We start from the raw sequence: 22,468 nt of genomic DNA on the forward strand, positions 1-22,468 counted from the left end.
CCCCAGGACATCGTTGCAGGACTTCCACGGGGCAGTGTCCTAGGCACAACCATCTTCAGCTGCTTCATCAATGACCTTCCCTCCATCATATGGTCAGAAGTGGGGATGTTTGCTGATGACTGCACAGTGTTCAGTACCATTCACAACTCCTCAGATAATGAAGCCATCCATGCCCGCATGCAGCAAGACCTGGACGACATTCAGGCTTGGGTTGATAAGTGGCAGGTAACATTCACGCCACACAAGTGCCAGACAATGACTATCTCCAACAAGTGAGCATCTAACCACCGCCCCTTGACATTCAACGATATTACCATTGCCGAATCCCCCACCATCAATATCCTGGGGGTCACCATTGACCAAAAACTTAACTGGACCAGCCACATAAATACTGTGGCCACAAGAGCAGGTCAGAGGCTGGGTATTCTGCAGCGAGTGTCTCACCTCCTGCCTTTCCACCATCTAAAAGGCACAAGTCAGGAGTATGATGGAATACTCTCCACTTGCCTGGATGAATGCAGCTCCAACAACACTCAAGAAGCTCGACACCATCCAAGACAAAGCAGCCCGCTTGATTGGCATGCCATCCACCACCTTAAACATTCATTCCCTCCACCACCAGTGCAATGTGGCTGCAGTGTATACCATCTACAAGATGGTACACACTGCAGCAGCTCACCAAGGCTTCTTCGGCAGCACCTCCCAAACCCGCGACCTCTACCACCTAGAAAGACAAAGGCAGTAGGTGCATGGGAACACCACCACCTCCAAGTTCCCCTCCAAGTCACACACCATCCTGACTTGGAAGTATACCGCCATTCCTTCATCGTCACTGGGTCAAAATCCTGGAACTCCCTCCCTAACAGCACTGTGGGAGTACCTTCACCACAGGGACTGAAGCTGTTCAAGAAGGTGGCTCACCACCACCTTCTCAAGGGCAACTAGAGATGGGCAATAAAGGCTGCCCTTGCCAGTGACGCCCACATCCCATGAACGAATAAAATAAAAATTAAAAGAGGTTACTAAATGTTTTTGTTTAAATGGATTGTATGATGTAAAGGAATAGCCCCTTTTTGTAGACACATGGTGACGATTTTTGCCTGCTTACCACCACCTCTTTCATGCTGAACAATGGGTCAGAAGGCAGATGAAAATATATATTTTTTAAAACAACTACCCACTGGCTGTCTAAGTCCCACCAGATTTTATTTTTGAGAGGGCCTCAAAATGGATGGCCAGCGCTCCCCCACCAAAACAAGCCGGAGCCTTGTTAAAACATTTAAATCGGGGCTCTGTACAGATGGTAGGGCCCTGACACAATTTTCAGTTACCAATGAAGCAGTGATACTGGATATAGAGCAGCCGAGGCAGGTTTCCTTAAAGGAACCACTGGAGGCTGCTCCAGAAACATTGCAATAATTTTTCCAAATGATTTCTATTGGGCCAGTTGCCAATTCTTCTGTGTGCGCCGCCCCCCACCACCCCCCTCCACCAACTCCCTTTACATGAATACTTCTGGCTTTGTTCCATGGAGACCTGCCAGCCCACCCTCCCTCTCCCGATTCATGAGCCACCTGTCAGCATTCAGAGAGAGCTGCCAGCTCGCTAATCACATTCAAATGAGGTCCTACCATGAAAATGATTGGACCTCTTGCTCGTGGCATTGAGTGGGCAGTGCGAGGGCTCTGCCCACTGTGCTAGCAATGAAAATCTGCTCCACTGAAAATTATATAAAAACTAAAGATGCTAAACCATTATATAATACATTTTTTCTCATAAAGTAGATGTTGACAATTATTCTTGCATGCAATGTTTAAAATTGAAGATTCATTTCAAAGCAGTCCTGCTGTGCAGAACAATGTGATCAAGGCTGCTTCAGTTAATGTGGCTGGGAACTGGACTGAACAGCTATAGGTCTCAGTATGAAAAATGATAGGTCAAAAATATTCGATTGTACAAGAGTTCCAGTTATAAAAAAAAGATCCATTTAACATGCTCAATTCAGTGTCATTTTGAAGGAATTTAATACATAGCAGCAGGATCATAAACTGATGAACTATCTGCCTGTAGCACTAATCCAAAATACCTCAAAGACTGAATTAGTAACATAGCAAAATTACATTGTAAAATAATTAAAAAGCTGAAAGTGTATTGTTACAAAATATTACTAGTCACCTTGACTTAACCTGATTGGAAGTCTGAGGTTTTGAATATTGTAAGAGTCATGAAAGTTTAAGAAAGAAAATACTTTAAAATATTGGTTAAATAGTATAATACAGTTAATTTACCTGACTGACTTATTGTATTGAGAAACCCCCTCTTTTCTTGTTACAATAGTATAGGCTGAGTGACCCCCTTTATTCTTGCTACAATGGTACAGTCCTTAAGCTTGTCACGTGGTATCCAGCCATTTTACAGCTCAAGCACCACGAGGCTGGAGGAGGCAGAAGCATTGAGGGCTGGAGCAATACAGTTTTTGACCGTGTTCGTTTAAACGTGTTTTGCTTTGTAATTCTGTTTGTAAGGTGTTACAGTAAACAGTTTAAAGACAAAGTTATGGTTTGGAACGTTTTATTTCGACACGCGTCTACTCGTTGCTAAAGCCTCAAAGCTCAGTGGCTGCATGTTTGGAAATTACGAAGCGCCACTACAAATATTGTTAATACAGTTATTTGCACTTAACAGAAATTAGGCAGAAAACCAACCTTATCTATTTGAATCAGTTACTGTGTATCCTCCATGTCTGATACATGATTCTCATTCTGAAAGTAACAGAACAAACAGAATTCATTAGACAAAAAAAAAGTAACCAGAGAAGGGTTACTGGCAATAGGGAAAGCCAATTTATTTAGTGTTCCATCAATGTCACTTTTCTGATCAGTTACAATGCATCACAATTATTTTTGCTGATTTTTTCCATCACTATTGAAACAATTGAGATTACTGGGAGAAGTGCCTTGGAAGAAAAACTAAAGCTGACAGAAAGTTAGAGCTGAATTAACACGCACAGGTGAAATGACAAGAATTTGAAGTATTCAGATTAAAAGGGGGCTGCTGTTGCTTTGAGGATGTTATTTAAATTGCTCGATGGTGAAAGAGTCCAGCATTTTTCTGTCTTAATGTCATGCATAAGTGACACAATGACATTTTCAAAATGCCAAGAACATAATCAACATTATCACAGTATGTGCTTATAAACAGAGGAAAAGATTTTCCTAACAACTCTGCTGTATATTGACTGTATCTCTGCAGATGTTTAGTCATCTCTCATTCTTCAGTATACTAATGATTGCTACCTGCAGAAACTCCATAGCACAAATGTTCATCTTAACCGCGGGGTTTGCAAGGAGACTTATGTAAGCAAAAGTTCAATTTCCATAAGCTATAATGTCATTAAATGAGCCCATTATCCTTAATTAACCTTTAGAAATACATTGATCATCCTTTAATATATACAATTTTCAAAAATGTGAATGATGTGGAAAATTAAATAACTTTCAAGCATTATAGTTTCAGAGAGTACATTAAAAATCCTGCACATGTATGCAGAGTTCAGAACTATAGTAAACCAGGTTAGTTGGTTTAATATATTGTACAGTGATACTGCAACTGTTGATCTCATATCAGTACTGTGTGTAGAGTGGTGTGCACAGACATTGCAGCTATACTACCTGCTCATGTCACTTTCTAATCCAGGAAAGTGAAGCTCTGTGCATGTAGACTTAAAAACATTCACCGCGCTCCGCTGCCTAGCCTCTGAATGCTGGTAGCATTTCGAATGTTAAAAAAGAGATCATGGGAAATGTAAAGGCAGTCCAGCAGATCAGCATTCCTTTTAAACTTTAACTGTTAAGTTTAAAAAGTTGGCTTCATGCTGCCTCAGTTCTACTTTTGCAGGTGGTCCCACATCTGATACAAAAAGCTTACCTAAGTTTTCCATAGAAGGGTGGGCGAGCAGGCTGTGCCAGATATCTGCTGCTGAGGCCTTCTCTTCCTATCTTTTTATTTTATAGTCCTCTTCCTTCCCTCTATCTACCCTCCTTGATCTGTTAGATTGATTCTACAGGAAGTGCAACTTGCCATTCCTCATCAGTGTCAAAGAAACTGTTCTGCATCTATTCTATAGCCAACCGAAAAAAAATCTTGCAGCATTATGGGAGTACAATGTGTTAACTTACCCTGGTTGGAAATGCTGCAATTTCAGTGCAGTTTAATAGGGGTAAATTGCTGACTGTTCCAGCAACTTAGTCTGCCTCTAAACTCCCTGAAGTAATGGCAATACTCCTTAAAAAAATACTAAGATATTAACCATCTGATCCCATCAAAACTACTGTTGTTCAACGCATGTATCATAATGCAAATGCCACATTCACATATTGACAATCACGTGTGCCTTCTGCTTCAAAATATTCCTGTATAACTCTTGAGAGTTGACACTGCCAATCTAAATTGAATAATTTAGGAATTAATTATGCAGTCTTGCAAGAAGATTCATATCATACTGCATGTTAACTCATGCAGATCATACCATCTCATTGCTGCCATCCTCGTCGTAATCTTCTTCTACCCCATCAGTCATCTCTTCCCCATCTGCATCAACGTCAGGGCCCCCTTCCACTTGTTCCTCCGTGGAGGTTTCTGCATTCTCTGATATGGATTCCTCATGTGCAGACTCTGAATTTTCTTCAAGCTGCTTCTTCTGTGACTCTATGGAAAAGGCACAGAAACATCACATCCTATACCTCTGAGATTCTCAGAAGATGCTTCAATGGAATAGATAATGGGGTAAAAGCACAGATGGTATGTTGCCGGAGCTCATCCCAATTCTAGATTGATTGATACCAAAGATATACAACAAATAATCAAGATTACATAGTATTTACAGCACAGAAACAGGCTATTCAGCCCAACTGATCCATGCTGGTGTTTATTCTCCATACGAGCCTCCTCCCACCTTACTTCATCTAACCCTATCAGCATATCCTTCTATTCCTTTCTCCCTCATGTACTTATCCAGCTTCCCCTTAAATGCATCTATGCTATTCGCCTCAACTACTTCATGTGATAGCAAGTTCCAAGATTATTCCCCATTTGAGTAAAAAAATGCCGAAGCTGATATCTAACTCTTTCACTGGCTTTGCTGTTCTTGATCAATCTATGTATTATGTCTGAAGTGATTTTCCATTGTTGCATGGAAATAATCTGCAGAATACGTCCAAAAGTACTTTAATTAATAAAAGTTAGATATCTGTAAACTTGGCTTGGTGACTGGAGCGCTAAATCAGGCGCTTCACACCTGTCTTAAGGCGCAAAGGCCGAGCAGCAAGGCGCAACCTCAGAGCGCTGGCGAAACAAGGGCAAATCAAAATGAACCTGCAAAGTGCTGCTCAGTACCCAAAACTCCTTCACACAGCGTTGAATCTCTCCAGAAGTCTCTCTCTCTCTCAGAATGCGTGGTGCAAAAATGTCACCAACAAGAAAAGGCAGGAAGCGGTCACCTATAAATAGCGCTCCCCCAGTCCCTTTCTGACTGCAAAACGCTCCCCTCAACCTGTCGTTGCTAGCGGCAGGCGGTAAGGCAGGGGGCGCCACTCAATATCCAGTCCCGGGCGCTACCGGGGCGTTGCGCACTCGACTTACGTCATGATCTGCTGGCGCAGGAGATCGTGGTGGTAGTGTTTAGCGCCACCGCAAAATGTCTGGTTAATTTTGCGTGCGGCGCAAATATCGCCGCGCCCAGGCGCTAGTTGCTTTGCACCCCACTAGCGCCCTCTTAAGGCGCTAACGGGAGGCGCAAACAACTGAATTTTTCCCCCACTAGGCCTAGAAATTCGGCTCCTTTGTGCCTGCTGTTAGCACCTCCGGGGGGCACTAACAGGGCGCAAAAGGCTTATCGCCCGATATGGGGGCGAAAAAAGCGCCTTGCGAGAAATTCGGTGGGGTGTTGCTGAGGCGTTACCCGAAAGCCTCGCGCCCTCTCCGGTATTGCTGCCGCCAATGACGTCATCGCCGTGCGCTGCAACCCCTTAGCATCCCACCGTGTCCCCTTACCACCTGGCGGCAGAAATTCGGTTGCACCCCACGAACGATGTCAGTGCCAGCCTTGTGGGTCACGAGCCGGACCGACCTCCGCTCACGGGGCGGTATTTAAAAGGGAGGTGCGGCCACGATCCGTGCCGCCATTTTCTTTTTTTTGGCCGACCTCCAGGTCGGCCCTCTGTGGTGGGCCGTGGCATGATCCTGGCTGCAATCACGCAGCCCGGCACCACATCTCGGTGCCGGGCTGCGGCCATGACACCACGCCGCCCTGGTGGCCTAGTGTGGGCCTTTGGAGACCCTGCAGAGTGCGCAGCGGCCCTCCCCTTTAACTAAAGGGGAGAGGCATTGAAATGCAGCAGCGCTCTGTGGAACCTCCATTGGGCGATGCGGGCTGCGCCCTGACATCATCTCGGTTACCACCCCACCAGGAAGTGGAGCGCCCGGCATTGCACTCCACTTCCAGCACAGGTCATTCGGCCCAACTGGTGTGTGCTGGTGTTTATGCTCCATGTGAGCCGCTTTCCACCCTACTCCATCTAACCCTATCAGCATATCCTTCTATTCCTTTCTCCTTCATGTATTTAACTAGCTTCCTCTTAAATGTATCTCTGCTATTCGCCTCAACTACTCCATGTGATAGCAAGTTCCACATTCTAACCACTCTCTGGGTAAAGAAGTTTCTCCTGAATTCCTTATTGGATTTATTAATGACTATCTTAGATTTATGATGCCTAGTTTTGGACTCCCCCACAAGTGGAAACGTCTTTTCGATGTCTATTCTATCAAACCCTTTCAGAATTTTAAAACCTCTATTAGGTCAACCTTAGTGTTCTCTTTTTTGGGGGAAAAAGCCCCAGCATGTGCAGTCTTTCCTGAAAGTTATAACCTCTCAGTTCTGGTATCATCCTTGTAAATCTTTTTTGCACCTTCTCCAGCACCTCTATGTCTTTTTTGTAATAGGTAGATCAGAACAGTATTCTAAGTGTGGTCTAACCAAGGTTCTATATAAGTTTAACATAACATCTGTTTGTCAATGCTATGCCTCAAGAAATGAACCTCAGTGCTTTGTTTACACTTTATATGGCTTTGTTAGCCTGTGTTGCTACTTTTAATGATTTGTGAATGTGTACCCCTAGATCCCTTTGCTCCTCTACCCCATTAAGACTCTTAGGGGGCAAAATTGGGTGCTTTTGCACTTCCTGTTAGCGCCCCCTGGTGGCGCTAACTGGGCGCAAATGACTTTGCGACCGAGCGTGGCGCTGACATCGACTCCCGCCATATTCGGCGGGAGTTTTGCAGCAGCACTATGGCGTTGCACCCCAGTCTCCTTCACCCGGAGATCATGATGTCATCGTCGTGTGCATCTCCCCGGTAGCGCCCCGACCCGAAATTGACTTCCGCCCCCTGCAGCAGCACCGGTCGAAATCACCGACAGCTGCAGGAGGCGTGCATCGGGCAGCCAGCTGCTTCGGGGGCGATGATTAAAGGTGAGGTGGCCGAGGTACGTAAAAATAAACTTACCTTTCTTGTTCCAGTTTTTTTCTGCTTGAGTGTCGGGCTGATTGCGCGGGATCGCGGCTGCCTTGGTGGTCCAGGTAGGTACTCTTTATATTGCAGAGCCTGCAGCGATGGCCCTTCCCTTTAAGGGAGGGAAGGAGCCTTTGAACATGGCAGTGCTACACGGCCCAGTATGCAACACTGCTGAAGTCTTCCCCCCTCCCCTCGTCTGCTACCGATTACGCTCCAAGAAGGAAGTGGAGCGCTTGCTTCTTGGAGCGCAAACAGTATATTTTTCAAAAGTTTGAAATCGTTAGCGCCTGCTGCGAACTTTTCAAACTGTTAAAGATTAGAGCCCCAAAAAGGCGATAGTGAATTTCTCCCCCTTATTTTCCAAGGAGTATGTGGCCTCCTTATTCCTCCTACCAAAATGTATCACCTCACACTATATTGAAATTCATTTACTATTTACACGCCCATTCTGCAAGTTTATTATCATCTTGTATTTTATTGCAGCCTTCCTCAGTATTAACTATACCTCCCAATTTGGTGTCATCCGCAAATTTTTAAATTGTACTTCCTCTTCCCGAATCCAAATGATCCCAGCACCAATCCCTGTGAAACACCACTTCCCACCTTCCGCCAGGCTGAGTAAATACCTTTAACCCCTACCTCTCTGTTTTGTAGCCAGCTGGCTATCCATTCTTCTACTTGTCGCTTAACCCCACATGCTCTGACCTGATTTAAACCGAGCTCCGAGAGCGGGAGAGGCGGACCTGCGAGAGGAGAGGCAGGAGAGGCTGATTTAAACCGAGCTCCGAGAGCGGGAGAGGCAGACCTACGAGAGGAGAGGCGGGAGAGGCTGATTTAAACCGAGCTCTGTAAGCGGGAGAGGCGGACCTGCAAGAGGAGAGGCGGGAGAGGCTGATTTAAACTGAGCTCCGAGAGTGGGAGAGGCGGACCTGCAAGAGGAGAGGTGGGAGAGGCTGATTTAAACCGAGCTCCGAGAGCAGGAGAGGCGGACCTGCGAGAGGAGAGGCGGGAGAGGCTGATTTAAACTGAGCTCCGAGATCGGGAGAGGCGGACCTGCGAGAGGAGAGAGAGAAGTAAAAATTAATCAAAGTGTGATGTCACCAGAAAGCAGGTAAGTGATTGGTTGGTGAGTATTTCTCTCTTTATCGCTTTTATAGTTTCTAAGGTCTCTGTTATGTAGCGGGGACTGCTGGTAAACAAGGGCCCTTGAGTATATCATTTAATTATAGTGTAATTGGTGGGATTGATTTGATTTAATTTAATTTGAATTAATTAAAGGTTAAGTCATGGCAGTACAGCTCGGCACCATGGTATGCTCCTCCTGCACTATGTGGGAAATCAGGGACACTTCCTATGTCCCTAACGACCATGTGTGCGGGAAGTATATCCAGCTGCAGCTACTGGCAGACTGCATTGCAGCGCTGGAGCTGCGAATGGATACATACTGGAGCATTCGCGATGCTGAGGACATCATGGAAAGCACGTTTAATGAGTTGGTCACACCACAGGTGAAGGCTGCAGAGGCAGGAAGGGAATGGGTGACCACCAGACAGAGTAGTAGGCACAGGCAGGTAGTGCAGGGGTCCCCTGTGACCATCCCCCTCTCAAACAGATATACCGCTTTGGATATTGTTGGGGAGGATGGCTTATCGGGGAAAGGCAGCAGCAGCCAACTTCCTGGCACCATGGGTGGTTCTGCTGCACAGGACGGGAGGAAAAAGAGGGGTAGAGCTATAGTAATAGGGGATTCTATTGTAAGGGGAATAGATAGGCATTTCTGCGGCAGCAAATGAGGCTCCAGGATGGTATGTTGCCTCCCTGCTGCAAGGGTCAAGGATGTCTCAGAGCAGCTGCAGAGCATTTTGGAAGGGGAGGGTGAACAGCCAGTTGTCATGGTGCATATAGGTACCAACGATATAGGGAAAAAATGGGATGAGGTCCTAAAAGCTGAATATAGGGAGTTAGGAGAAAAATTTAAAAATAGGACCTCAAAGGTAGTAATCTCAGGATTGCTACCAGTGCCACGTGCTAGTCAGATTAGAAATAGAAGGATATTTCAGATGAATACATGGCTAGAGGAATGGTGCAAGGGGGAGGGATTCAAATTCCTGGGACATTGGAACCGGTTCTGGGGGAGGTGGGACCAGTACAAACTGGACGGTTTGCACCTGGGCAGGACCAGGACCGATGTCCTAGGGGGAGTGTTTGCTAGTGCTCTGGGGGAGGGTTTAAACTAAAATGGCAGGTGGTTGGGAACCTGAGCAGGGAGACAGTGGAAAGGGAAACAAGGATAGAAGCAAAAGACAGGAAGGAGAAAAGCAAAAGTGGCAGTCAGAGAAATCAAGGGTTTAAATCAAACATGGCCACAGTAAATAATAATTCTAAAAGGTGTAAGTGTGTTAAAAAAACAAGCCTGAAGGCTTTGTATCTTAATGCGAGGAGCATTCGTAATAAGGTGGATGAATTCGTTGCGCAAATAGAGGTAAACTGATATGATACGATTGGGATTACGGAAACATGGCTCCAGGGTGACCAAGGCTGGGAACTCAACATCCAGGGGTATTCAATATTCAGGAAAGACAGGCAAAAAGGAAAAGGAGGTGGGGTAGCATTGCTGGTTAAAGAGGGGTTTAACACAATTGTAAGGAAGGATATTAGCTCTGATGATGTGGAATCTGTATGGGTAGAACTGAGAAATACCAAGGGGCAGAAAACATTAGTGGGAGTGGTATACAGACCCCCAAGCAGTAATGCTGAGGTTGGTGATGGCATTAAATGGGAAATTAGAGACGCATGCAATAAGGGCACAGCAGTTATCATGGGTGACTTTAATCTACATATAGATTGGGCTAACCAAATTAGTATCAATACTGTGGAGGAGGAATTCCTGGAGTGTATACGGGATGGTTTCCTGGACCAATATGTCGAGGAACCAACTAGAGACCAGGCCATCTTAGACTGGGTATTATGTAATGAGAAAGGATTAATTAGCAATCTTGTTGTGCAAGGCCCCTTGGGGCGGATAGATCATAATATGATAGAAATTGGATTCTGGATTTCCTGACTGGCAGGCCTCAAGTGGTGAAAATAGGGAACAACACCTCATCCACTCTGGTCCTCAACACCGGAGCGCCACAAGGCTGCTGCCTTAGTCCTCAGCTGTACTCTCTGTTTACACATGACTGTACAGCCATACACAGCAACAACCGGATCATCAAGTTTGCCGACGACACCACAGTAATCGCCCTGATAAGCAATGACGACGAGACGGAGTACAGAGATGAGGTAGTCCAGCTGATGAGATGGTGCAATGACAACAATCTTGCCCTGAACGTTGGCAAGACTAAAGAGCTCATCGTGGACTTCAGAAGCCACCGAGGGAACCACCGCCCCATCAGCATAGACGGGATACCAGTGGAAGTCGTCAGTTGCTTCCGATTCCTGGGACTGCAGATCTCCGATGACCTGGGCTGGAATCACAACACTGAGGCCATGCTGAAGAAGGCACACCAGTGCCTCTACCCTCTACGGTGCCTGAGGAAATGCGGCATAAGCACACAGTGGCTTGTGAACTTTTACCGCGGCACCATAGAGAGCGTCCTGACGGGTGGTGTCAATGTGTTATGGTAACACCACGGCACAGGACAGGAAAGCCATCCAGAGGGTTGTGAGGACGGCAGAAAAGGTCATCGGGTGTGCACTTCTGTCCATCGAGGAGATCTTTCAGACCAGGTGTCGGAACAAGGCCCGCTCCATCATCCAGGACCCCAATCACCCTGGGCACGAACTGTTCTCCCTCCTGCGGTCCGGTCGTCAGTACCACAGCATTCGAACCAGGACCAGCAGGTTCAAGAACAGTTTCTACCCACAGGCAGTGCGGCTAATGAACTGCTAGCCGCACTGCCCCATATACCATAGTCACATTCTCCCTCCCACCCTGGAGCTGTATAGCACTTGAACCGTGAGCGCACAAGAACATTCTTGATCACTGGACTGTTTGCACATAGGACTCTTGTACCTCAACCCTAACTTATAACTTATATATAACTTATAACTCATTTGTACATTGCACACTGCATTTTAACTTATACTTATTTATATATCAATATATATATTATACTTATACTACCATATACTTATATTATATTACTATTACTTCCAGTGGTAACAGAGGCTTTTTGCACAATTCATCATATCCTGCAACTTGGACTGTCATTGCTATACTTATTTGCTTATTGTTTCTATATTTATACTTGTTTTTACTTTTGCTTTTTATATTTATTTATACTTATATTGTGGGAGTGAGTGGGGAGTAAGCATTCCATTGTACCAGTTACATATGGCAATAAAATAATCTTGAATCTTGAATCTTGAATTCTTCATTAAGATGGAGAGTGAAGTAGTTGACTCAGAGACTAGGGTCCTGAATTTAGATAAAGGACCAGTGGGAGAAGTTTCTATTTTGTAACTGGTCAAATTCCACATCATATTCAGAGGTCAGAATCTTTTTCAGTGGTACTGTCTGCTGTTGTGAAGAGTCTAAAGTAATTCTGGAGGTATTTTTACTGTAAAGGTAGGCTCCTGGGATTCTAGTGCTTGGAGTTTGATATATGCTTGGCAGATGCAATGGGAGCAGCTTAGGCATAGGTAGCTTGACAGATGGTACAGCACTTAAGCTCTTTCTCTGTCTTCATCTTGCCTCTGAGCCTAAGACTGGATATGGAGTGCGGAAATGCGATCTGTCTTTGATGATAGGGCAACATAAGCCGATGTGTTATGGGTAAACAAGGGATTTAAAAGGATGATCTGCTGAGGCATCATTAAGCTTATTCATTATTCATGACTTTGCCTCCACACTTAGTACTAGCATCCATCAACAATTAACTATATACAGGCACACATTGCTAAACGCTAAAGTATATGAAAAGGGGCTAGAAATAAGAGTTTCATCAGAAAATAGGAATTTGAACAACACTTTCAAAAACAATGCATCAGTGTTCTATAGCGGGCTGCAGGAAACACGTTTCCTTGCTGATCTCATGTGGCTTATCACTTCTTAAAATTTAATCCCATTCTACCAGATACCTGTGGCTGTGTATCTTACAATGTCAGAGCAATAGTTGAAAAGAAATAAAGATGGATGCTTTATAAAAATGTGCTGATGTGAAATATTCTGTGGTGATCCAAGGCTTTCAAGTAGGCGGCATATGTATCTAACATTCTCACATAAGTACAGATGTAATATTGGGAATCCAATTTAAACAGTCCTAGGTATATTTAAACATTAGCTAACTTTTGTTATTACCTTGACACAATTTTATTCAGAAATAGACATTTCTCAGGCATGATATTCTATTTTGTGAAGTTGAGTCATTCTTGCCTTTTGGAAGAGACGTTAAACTGAGGTCCTGCCTGTCCTCTCAGGTGGATGTAAAAGATCCCAAATGTCCATGGCAGAAGTCTAGCAGAGGGCCTGGGAAATAGGCCAAGCCCCGGATATGCTCAGTCCCATCAGCTGTCAGTTTTCAAGGGTGTGGAAGCTTAGCTCACATAAACAAGGTCAGAGGAGTTATGCCCTTTAGTTACCAATTTACCAAGCAGAAGAAATAGTTTTTCTCTATTTACCTTATCAAATCCCTCATATTTTAAACACCACTATCAGATCTTCTCTTAACCTTTGCTGTTCTTTTGAAAAAAGCCCCAGTTTCTCCAGTCTCTACTCATAGCTAAATCTTCTCATCCTTGATATCACTTTAGTAAACCTCCACAAGGCCCTGAAATTCTTCCTAAAGTAGGCTGCCCAAAAATGGACACAATATTCCAAGTTAGGTAAACTATATAAAAGCCATCCTCACAGATTAGGGTTGTCAACCCTCCAGGATAGGCCTGGAATCTTCAGGAATGGAAGATTAATCTCCAGGACACTGCTGCGAGCAGCCCTGGAGAAAAATCATTGGGCATTAAAAAAAAACTTGTGTTTTTTTCATTTTTTTTTAACACTTCTGTTTATTAGTTAGAAAAATATTGGAGATGGGGAAAAAAGGCAGTTTGACTGATGGTCAAGAATCTGCCAATTGGGTAATGAAGAATCTATTCACTTTCCAATTGGCGTGGGACGGCGGGGAGACGCGACGATGGACGTGCCGGGCGATGAAAGCGGGAGTGTGGAGGCGGGACATTTGGAAGCAGGAGCTCAGGTGATGAAACCTTCAGAAATACATTCAACCAGAGTTTGCAACCCTATAACAGATATATGCCCAAGATGGGAATTCAGTGGATTGGTGAAGCCAAACATCCACCCCACTATTGTGTAGTGCACCACATTTATTCCCCTGTGTGCTCTGCCACTATACTATCACTTTTAAGTCTTCAACTATACTATTCATGGCCTCTAAAGAGTTTTTCACTCGCCAATTGTTAAACAATGTAAGATGTGTCTCTGAATTAAAAAAAAGCAAGCTCTGAAAAGTCAGATATTTTTAATTGTCAGGCACTGATACACTTGGGCAATTAGCACTATCAGCTTTACACAGGTTATTGCTAAAACTAAATGGCTTGATGGAGTAGGCTTCCATCACAGTTGCATACATTCACTTGGGTCCCCTCTCCCCCGCTCCCTCTTATATATCACGATAGGAGCTGCTTGCTTCAACCTAACTGTATGAATTTTGATCAAAGAGCATTTTTGCTACATTTGCTTAATGCTAATCTGCTTCTAGTCAAAGAATGGCTCTCAGTGCAAATACATCTCAGCAATGGAGAGCAAAAGGCAGATTGACTGAATCTGTAAACTGGGATAAGACATACCTAAAGAATCAAAGAAAAGATAGATAAACAAAGCTCTCCCAGGGCCATGTAGTACAAGTCCTATGAATGAAGACTGCCCCACCCCCCCCCCCACTCCATATAGAAAGGTGGTTTAATAACAATGTCTTGAAACTTGTATTTCAGTAATTCAGGAACTGACCTAGTTTTGAGCAAGTTAAGATTCTCCTATTTCAAAAAGGTAATTATAAATAAAGGAAGCCAATAGATTTCTATAGACACTATCACTGTTGAAGTAGCCTGACCTCTTCTAGTTTTCATTCAACACAACTGGAAGTACATCCAAAAATGACAGGCCTAGAAATTGGACAAGGCACGAAAACGGGCCTGGGGATCGCGATGTACAATTAAACCGCACCCATTCCTTCCGATGCAGGTAACATAGAAACATAGAAGATAGGAGCAGGAGTAGGCCATTCGGCCCCTTGAGCCTGCTCCGCCATTTAATGAGATAATGACTGATCATCCAAATTTAGTACCCTGTCCCTGCTTTCTCCCCATATCCCTTGATCCCTTTAGCCTTAAGAAATATATCTAACTCCTTCTTGAATATATTTAATGAATTGGCCTCAACTCCCTTCGGTGGTAGGGAATTCCACAGGTTCACCACTCTCTGGGTGAAGAAATTCCTCCTCATCTCTGTCCTAAATGGCTTACCCCTTATCTTTAGGCTGTGACCCCTGGTTCTGGACTCCCCCGCCATCAGGAACATCCTTCCTGCATCTAGTCTGTCTAGTCCTGTTAGAATTTTATAAATTTCAATGAGATCCCCTCTCATTCTTCTAAACTCCAGCGAATATAAGCCCAATCGACCCAATCTCTTCTCATATGTCATTCCTGCCATCCCAGGTATCAGTCTGGTGAATCTTTGCTGCACTCCCTCCATGGCAAGAACATCTTTCCTCAGATAAGGCGACGAAAACTGCACACAATACTCAAGGGCCTAGAAATTCAGTTGCGTGCGCCAGCCGTTAGCGCCTTAGGAGGAGTAGATCTCGAACGCTAGGCGCTTAGCGACCGGGCGCAGCGCGATCTGCGCCTCCCCCCAACTTCAGTAGACATTTAGTGCCGGCGCAAAGTCTTTGCGCGCGTTCAGCTGCGCGCGCAGATCATGACGTCATTTCCTCGTGCAACGCCCTTTGTGCGCCCCAAACTGGAACTTCAGTCGCGCCGCCCCATTGTGCGCCTGGCGGCCCTAAGGACTGTGGAGTGGAACGGTGCACAGCCGATGCGGGCCGCGGGGAGCGCAAATTAAAGGGCACTTCCCCTGCACTATAAAGGCCAGCCATTTTGCAGCACTCACTCTTTTGAGATGGATTTTTGGAGAGAGACCAAGGTAGAGAGCTTACTGCTTTGGCCCAACACTAGGACAGGTATTTCTGGCTTCAGACCACAGCTTTGTAATTCTCTTTGCCTTCATTGAGATTTCATTGTTTGCCAGCATATTATGGGGGCTGTCAACGCTGGCTTTCAGCATTACGTCCAAAGGGCTCACAGACGCCGTGAGAGAGTGGCAGCCCTGGCTAGACGCAGAGGGGGCAACAGGCGTCGGCAAGGGAGGCCTTACCCACTCAGGGTATACCGCCAGCAGTTCTCCTATGTCAACATGTCTGATGAGCAGTGTGTTAGGAGGCTGCGATTCAGAAGGGAGGTGGTCACAGAGATCTGCCAGCTGCTTCACAGAGATCTCCGGCCACAGCTGAGGTGCAGGACATCTCTGTCGGTGGCAGTGAAGGTGACGGTGGCTCTGAACTTCTATGCCACCGGCTCCTTCCAATCCGCTGCTGGGGACATTGCTAACATCTCCCAGTTCGCCGTGCATTGCTGCATCCGCCAGGTGACCAATGCCCTTTTCAGAAGGAGACGTCAATTCATCTCCTTCCCCATGACCCTGGAGAAGCAGCAGCAGCGGGCAATGGGATTTGCAAGAATAGCGGACTTCCCCATGGTGCAGGGCGCCATTGACTGCACGCATGTGGCTTTGTGGGCACCGCTGGAGAATGCCGAGGATTACCGCAACCGGAAGGGCTACCATTCCCTCAACGTACAGTTGGTGTGTGACCACAGGCAGCGCATCCTAGCTGTCAATGCCTGCTTTCCAGGCAGCAGCCACGATGCCTTTATCCTGCGACAGACAACTGTGGCTGACATGTTCCAGGCACAGCCTCACCCAAGAGGATGGCTTATCAGGGACAAAGGCTATCCTTTGTGTACCTGGCTCATGACCCCGCTCCGCGCGCCCAGGACCCCTGCTGAAGAGGCATACAACGAGAGCCATCAAGCGACCAGGAACATCATCGAACAAACAATTGGCGTCCTGAAGCAACGGTTCCGCTGCCTGGATCGTTCCGGCGGAGCCCTGCAGTATTCGCCGGAGCGAGTCTCCCATTTCGTGGTCATTTGCTGCATGCTGCACAACCTGGCTATCTGCAGGACTCAGGCACTGCCACCTCAGGTTGAAGCACCACCTCAGGAGGAGGAGCAGGAGGAGCAGGAGGAGGAGGAGGAGGAGGACCAGCACAGGAGGGACGCACAAGGTGCAAGGGCCACCCGTCGGCGGCTTATTGAACGTAGGATCTAGGCCCCCTGTCAGGGAATGGCTTGTGCCAATGAAAGAACATGAATGCAGCCGCTCCGCAAGCTCTCAGCCGGTTAAGGCAACCAAAACTTCAACGTTCAAACATGGACAATATGAATAAAGAAAATTGTTTATTGCACAAACTCAGAGCCCTTCCCACATGAAAAACAAAAACAGAAGAAACCCCCAAAAAACATTCAGACACATTACTCGCTCCCACAACCTGGAGAGGATTAACAAAAGTGTGAAACAAAAATGGCCGTCATCCTCGGCCTTCGTAAAAAACAAACATCACATCCTCGGCCTTCAAACAACTAACATCAAATTCTCGGCCTCCAAAAACAAACACAACTGGCCACACATTCTACTCTTTGGCCCGCGAGGGCGATGCCTTGGGCATCTTTGTGTGGCCCCTGCCCGCTCTGCTGCTCCTCCTCAAAGTGAGCCCAGTGGCTGCAGCAAGGCTGGGGGAAGGCTCCTGAGGGGCACATGGCGTGACGGCAGATGCCCTTAGGGGTCGGCCTAGACGAGCTCTGGCCCTCGAGGGGCCGGCTGGTGACTGCTGCAGCTGTGGCTGGGCAGCATCAGTCTGTCCAGCAGCTCGTGGCAGCTCCACTGGGGGAGTGGCAGTGGCGGCTGCAGGAATGGGGGCAAGCTGGCTGATGGCAGGCGCTCGCTGGTCGCCTGAGACACTGGCACTCGCCCGGCCCAGCACTGCAGCATGCGCAGCAATCTGCTGAAGGACAGACCGCTGTGCTGCTGCAGCGCGGCGGGTGCCCTGGCGATGCCTGGCTGACGCAGCGAGTGTGGCAGCAGTTAGTGCCCGTGTTGCCCTGGTCTGTGACCGCATCAGACCAGCCAGTGACTGGACGGCACCACTGATCATTTGGCTACTAGCTGCCTGAGCTGCCCCGACTTCCTGCAGACTCCTGGCCTGAGCTGCACCGACTTCCTCCAGACTCCTGGCCTGAGCTGCCCCGAATTGCTGCAGACTCCTGTCCTGAGCTGCCCCGAATTGCTGCAGACTTCTGGCCTGTGATGCCCCGAATTGCTCCAGACTTCTGGCCTGTGATGCCCCGAATTCCTTGACACTCTTCGCCAATGACTCTATGGCGTCAGGCATCTGTGCCACTACCCCCATGAGCTCCGTGTGCCTGCGCTCCGAGCCGACCGCCATTTCCTCGAGGAGGCGCACCTCCTCTGCGCTGACCGTCGCCGGACTGGAGGCCGCACTCACCCTCTGGGGAGAAGGCCACCGAGCTTCCCCACCCCTCCCGCGTTGCTGCAGGCCGCTGGGCCCAGGAACTGCACTCCCCACCGACCCTTCCCCCAGGCTCCCCTCCAGGGAAAACGTGTCCCCTACATCGCCATGGGTTGGCGCGGCTGAGGGTGCCACTGATGGCCCGCCTTCCTCTTCCTCCTCCTCTTCCTCCTCCTCCTCCTCCTCGTCCGATGAGGGGCTGACACTGGCAGCTTCAGGGACATCCTCCTCACTTGGCGCCTCACCATCTGAAAGCAGGAAGGCACAAGAGTAGCTTTAGAGTGAGGACAGGGCGTCAGCGAGGGAGGCATGAGTGGTGCCATTCACCGCATTGGTCGGACAGTGGCAAAGGATGTTGATCTGATGCGCAAGTGGAACGAGAGAGGTCCAAAAGGTCAGGTCCTTACCATTGGTGCCCAGAACAGGGTCGGCATCTCCAGTGGCAACGGGGCCAATGACACGGACTCCCATGATGCGCTCCACGCGCTGGTCTAGGTCGGTCAGCTCCTGGTGCCGAGGACCGCCTCTCCCGGTGGCAAGCTGGCTACGCTTATTGTTAGCCAGCTTGGCCTGCAAGAGAAAGGATGGCCTCTAAGTACGGTGTGTAGCCCTGATCTTGTCTGCACAGCCTCCCATGGTGGAATAGCTTGGACAGTGTGTAAAGTGCAGAATGTGCAATTGATGGTCATGCCAGTCCCATAGCTGCGGGATGAGGGCTGGCCATTAGGGCTTTCAGGTCCCTTTGCCCATAATGTCAGGTGCATATGCAAGGATGAGGAGGACACTGGAAAGGGTACTCACCCTGACAATCCTAGTGAGGTCATTAAACTTCTTCCTGCATTGTACAGGAGTCCTGCCAACCACACTGTTGGATGTCACCCTGTTGGAGACATCCCTCCAGGCTTTGCGGAAGACGCAGGTCACCGGTTTCTTGCCAGTGTCTGGAAACAAAATATGGTGTCTTCACTCCACAGCGCGAACCAGCAGCCTCAGGTCAGCTTCAGTAAAGCGCTGCGCTCTTTCCCGGGCCTTCTGCATCGTCCTGGTCGCTAAATAGGTGCAGCAGCAGTGCTCAGGCCTAGCTGGAGGGCTGCAGTGTCCAGGGCGTGGCAGCCAAACAACTCGACCCTTCCCCCTTTAAGAGATGGCCGGCGCCAGCGTGTCTGCCGTCAATCAACAAATGACCGCACCTGCGCTGCGCCCGGCCTCGGCGGTATCGCTCAGCACCGCCGGCTTTGCGCCTAAAGATAGTCGTGCATCGCCAGTTGTAGCACTGCAGCAACCTCTTAGGGCGATGCTACTGAATATCGGCGAAGTGGCCTCGACTTTGCGCCGGGCGCAAACTTCAGAGGCCGCCCGACTTTACCACCCCAAAAGTGGCTATACTGAATTTCTAGCCCAAGGTGTGGTCTCACCAAGACCCCGTACAACTGCAGCAAGACATCCTTGCTCCTGTACTCGAATCTTCTCGCTACGAAGGCCAACATACCATTTGCCTTCTTAACCGCCTGCCGCATCATTACATAAATTTATGGGATAAATGGTTCATTCTCAGACTGGCAATCAGTAACTAGTGGTGTTCCGCAGGGGTCAGTGCTGGGTCCCCAACTCTTTACAATCTATATTAACAATTTGGAGGAGGGGACCGAGTGTAACATATCAAAGTTTGCAGATGATACTAAGATGGGAGGGAAAGTAGTGAGTGAGGAGGACATAAAAAACCTGCAAGGGGACATAGACAGGCTAAGTAAGTGGGCAGAGATTTGGCAGATGGAATACAATACTGGAAAGTGTGAGGTTATGCACTTTGGCAGGAAAAATCGTAGAGCAAGTTATTATCTTAATGGCAAGAAACTGGAAAGTACTGAAGTACAAAGGGATCTGGGGGTCCTGGTGCACGAAACTCAAAAGGTTAGTATGCAGGTGCAGCAAGTGATTAAGAAGGCCAATGGAATGTTGGCTTTCATTGCTAGGGGGATAGAATATAAAAATAGGGAGGTATTGCTTCAGTTGTACAAGGTATTGGTGAGACCGCACCTGGAATACTGCGTACAGTTTTGGTGTCCATACTTAAGAAAGGACATACTTGCTCTCGAGTCAGTACAAAGTGTTGTGTATGTAATATGTGTGCTACTTTGAACCTATGGACAGGACTGCACTACTTCTTGGGCGTAGTGATACGCAGTACCACTCCTGGCCATAGGGGTATAAATAGTACTGTGGGTACTGATTCCCCTCAGTTCCCGCCTGTGGGCATGAAGTAAAGACCTATGTGCAGTCCCTACCTCCAACCAGTAAAGGCCTGTTTGAGTTATACGTTTAAGTCTTTGTGTTAATTGTTCAATACAATACACATACTTAACACTGGCGACGAGTCAGGCTCTTACCCTGCGGCAGTTATTCCAGGCGGCTTCGTCCAAAGACAGGACGTTGAAGAGAGGTTTCAATCCTCAACACCCCACTCAAAACTGAAGGGCAGCAGAAATCCTGACAGCTTCCAGCGACTGGAACAGACAGGCATTAGGACCCTGAAGCCTCCATCAGCTTGTGAACCGGAGTAAAGACAGGACTGGGGAAGAGAGAGAGGTAGGGCGATAGCGATCGGCAGATAAGGGCCGGGCCGCTTTGAAGTGAGGGGCGCAGCCGGGCCAGCGATCGGGACCAAAGATAAGAGCCGCACTCGGACTGAAAGGCGCGGCGGCTGCAGAAGCTCAAGGTGCGAGAGTCGCGGTGCACAGCGCGGGCTATCGATCGCGGCGAAGATAAGGGCCGCACTCGAGGGCTGAAGGGAGACGGCGTCGGGGGACGGGTGAAGACCGCCAAGCGCGGGAAAACCGCCATTTTGTGGGCGGAGGACGACGGTAAGAGCGGGAAGCCGCCATCTTTGATAACAAGTAAAGAAAATAAAATCTGAGAAATTGCAAATCTACAATGCCTAAACACGGGAATATTAGCACCTTTGATAGTGACCTCGAAGATTGGGCCATATATGTTGAAAGAGTAAAAAATTATTGTAAGGCCAATAAAATTCGTGACCAAGATAAAGCTCTAACATTATTAAATTTAATGGGTGCGAAGACGTACGGGCAATTGAAACACCTGTTATCACCAGATGAACCGGCGGATAAGACGTTCGATGAGATTGTTACTGTCCTGAAAGATCATCTAAACCCCACGCCGCTGATGCTAGCGGAACGATTTAAATTTTACGACAGAAGGCAGCTACAGCATGAAAGCAATGCTGATTATTTGCTGGAATTGCGTAAATTAGCGAAATATTGCCAGTTTCGAACGGGACTGACAGATGCACTACGAGACAAATTTGTGTGTGGTTTATTTAAACAGGATACACAAAAGCGACTGCTCGAGGAGAATGAGCTGACGCTTGAGAAGGCGGTCACTATGGCAGCAGCACACGAAGCCGCAGCGAGAGGCACGGCAGTAATGCAGCTACGGTCACCGGAGCTCAGTGCACACAAATTGGGTGTGAGTTCTGGCAAATGTTATCGTTGTGGAAAGACAACGCATGATCAGAACCAGTGTTGGTTTAAAAACCAAGAATGTAGAACTTGTGGTAGGCTTGGACATATAGCTAGAGTATGCAGGTCAGGGAAGAAGACCAGCAACAAGAAGTCACCGCAAGGGAAATACGCAAAGGTACACAAGGTGGCCGAACAGGAGTCCGATTCAGACGCTAGCAGTAATGAACTGGCTAGCTTAAGCTGTAATGAACTGGCTAGCTTAAGAGTACTCAACGCTGGTAAGGGTGCAGACCTCCAGACAATTTGGGTCACTCTTCAGATAGAAGGAGTCCAAGTAAAACTGGAATTGGACACTGGATCGGCATTGACGGTCATAAATAAGAAAGATTACGGAAAGTTATTCCAACATATTCCCCTACAGGATACAGGGATTATATTGAAAACATACACGGGGCAAAGAGTGTACCCCATCGGGAAAATAGAGGTTGCAGTGGCCCACAAGGGCGAAGACAGTCAAATAATGGACTTATATGTGATATCTGAAGGAGGTCCTCCACTACTAGGACGGGAGTGGATTAGGAAAATGAATATGGACTGGCATTTCCTACAAACAATAACGAGTGAGAACTCGGTGAAGATAGTCGGCCCAGACTCTGGAACGGATGATGGTAAGCCCAACTCAGGTGCAAAAGACAAAGTTTCAGCACAGAATTCCACTGAGCAACAACAACATAGTTTAACTGTGGATTCTGA

The 22,468-nt window shown here is 47.4% G+C and overlaps 1 protein-coding gene across 9 annotated transcripts in view; it reads right to left on the bottom strand.

Moving 5' to 3' along the window:
- LOC147114800 (RNA-binding Raly-like protein) overlaps positions 1-22,468 on the bottom strand; it is an 859,876-nt gene that overhangs the window by 92,167 nt on the left and 745,241 nt on the right. For all 9 annotated transcript variants that reach the window (XR_015078991.1, XM_085992749.1, XM_085992753.1 and 6 more), the window contains 2 exons: positions 4,529-4,707; positions 2,706-2,762 (listed from right to left, as the gene is read on the bottom strand). Coding sequence is in view for 8 of the 9 variants with exons in the window: in XM_085992749.1 (XP_085848875.1) it covers positions 2,724-2,762; positions 4,529-4,707 (218 nt within the window). In the remaining variant the exon portion in view is untranslated. The remainder of the gene's footprint in view (positions 1-2,705; positions 2,763-4,528; positions 4,708-22,468) is intronic.

This window comes from Somniosus microcephalus, chromosome 7 (genome assembly GCF_052327205.1).
Source record: "Somniosus microcephalus isolate GS21.2 chromosome 7, FLI_Smic_1.0, whole genome shotgun sequence".
NCBI lineage: Eukaryota > Metazoa > Chordata > Chondrichthyes > Squaliformes > Somniosidae > Somniosus > Somniosus microcephalus.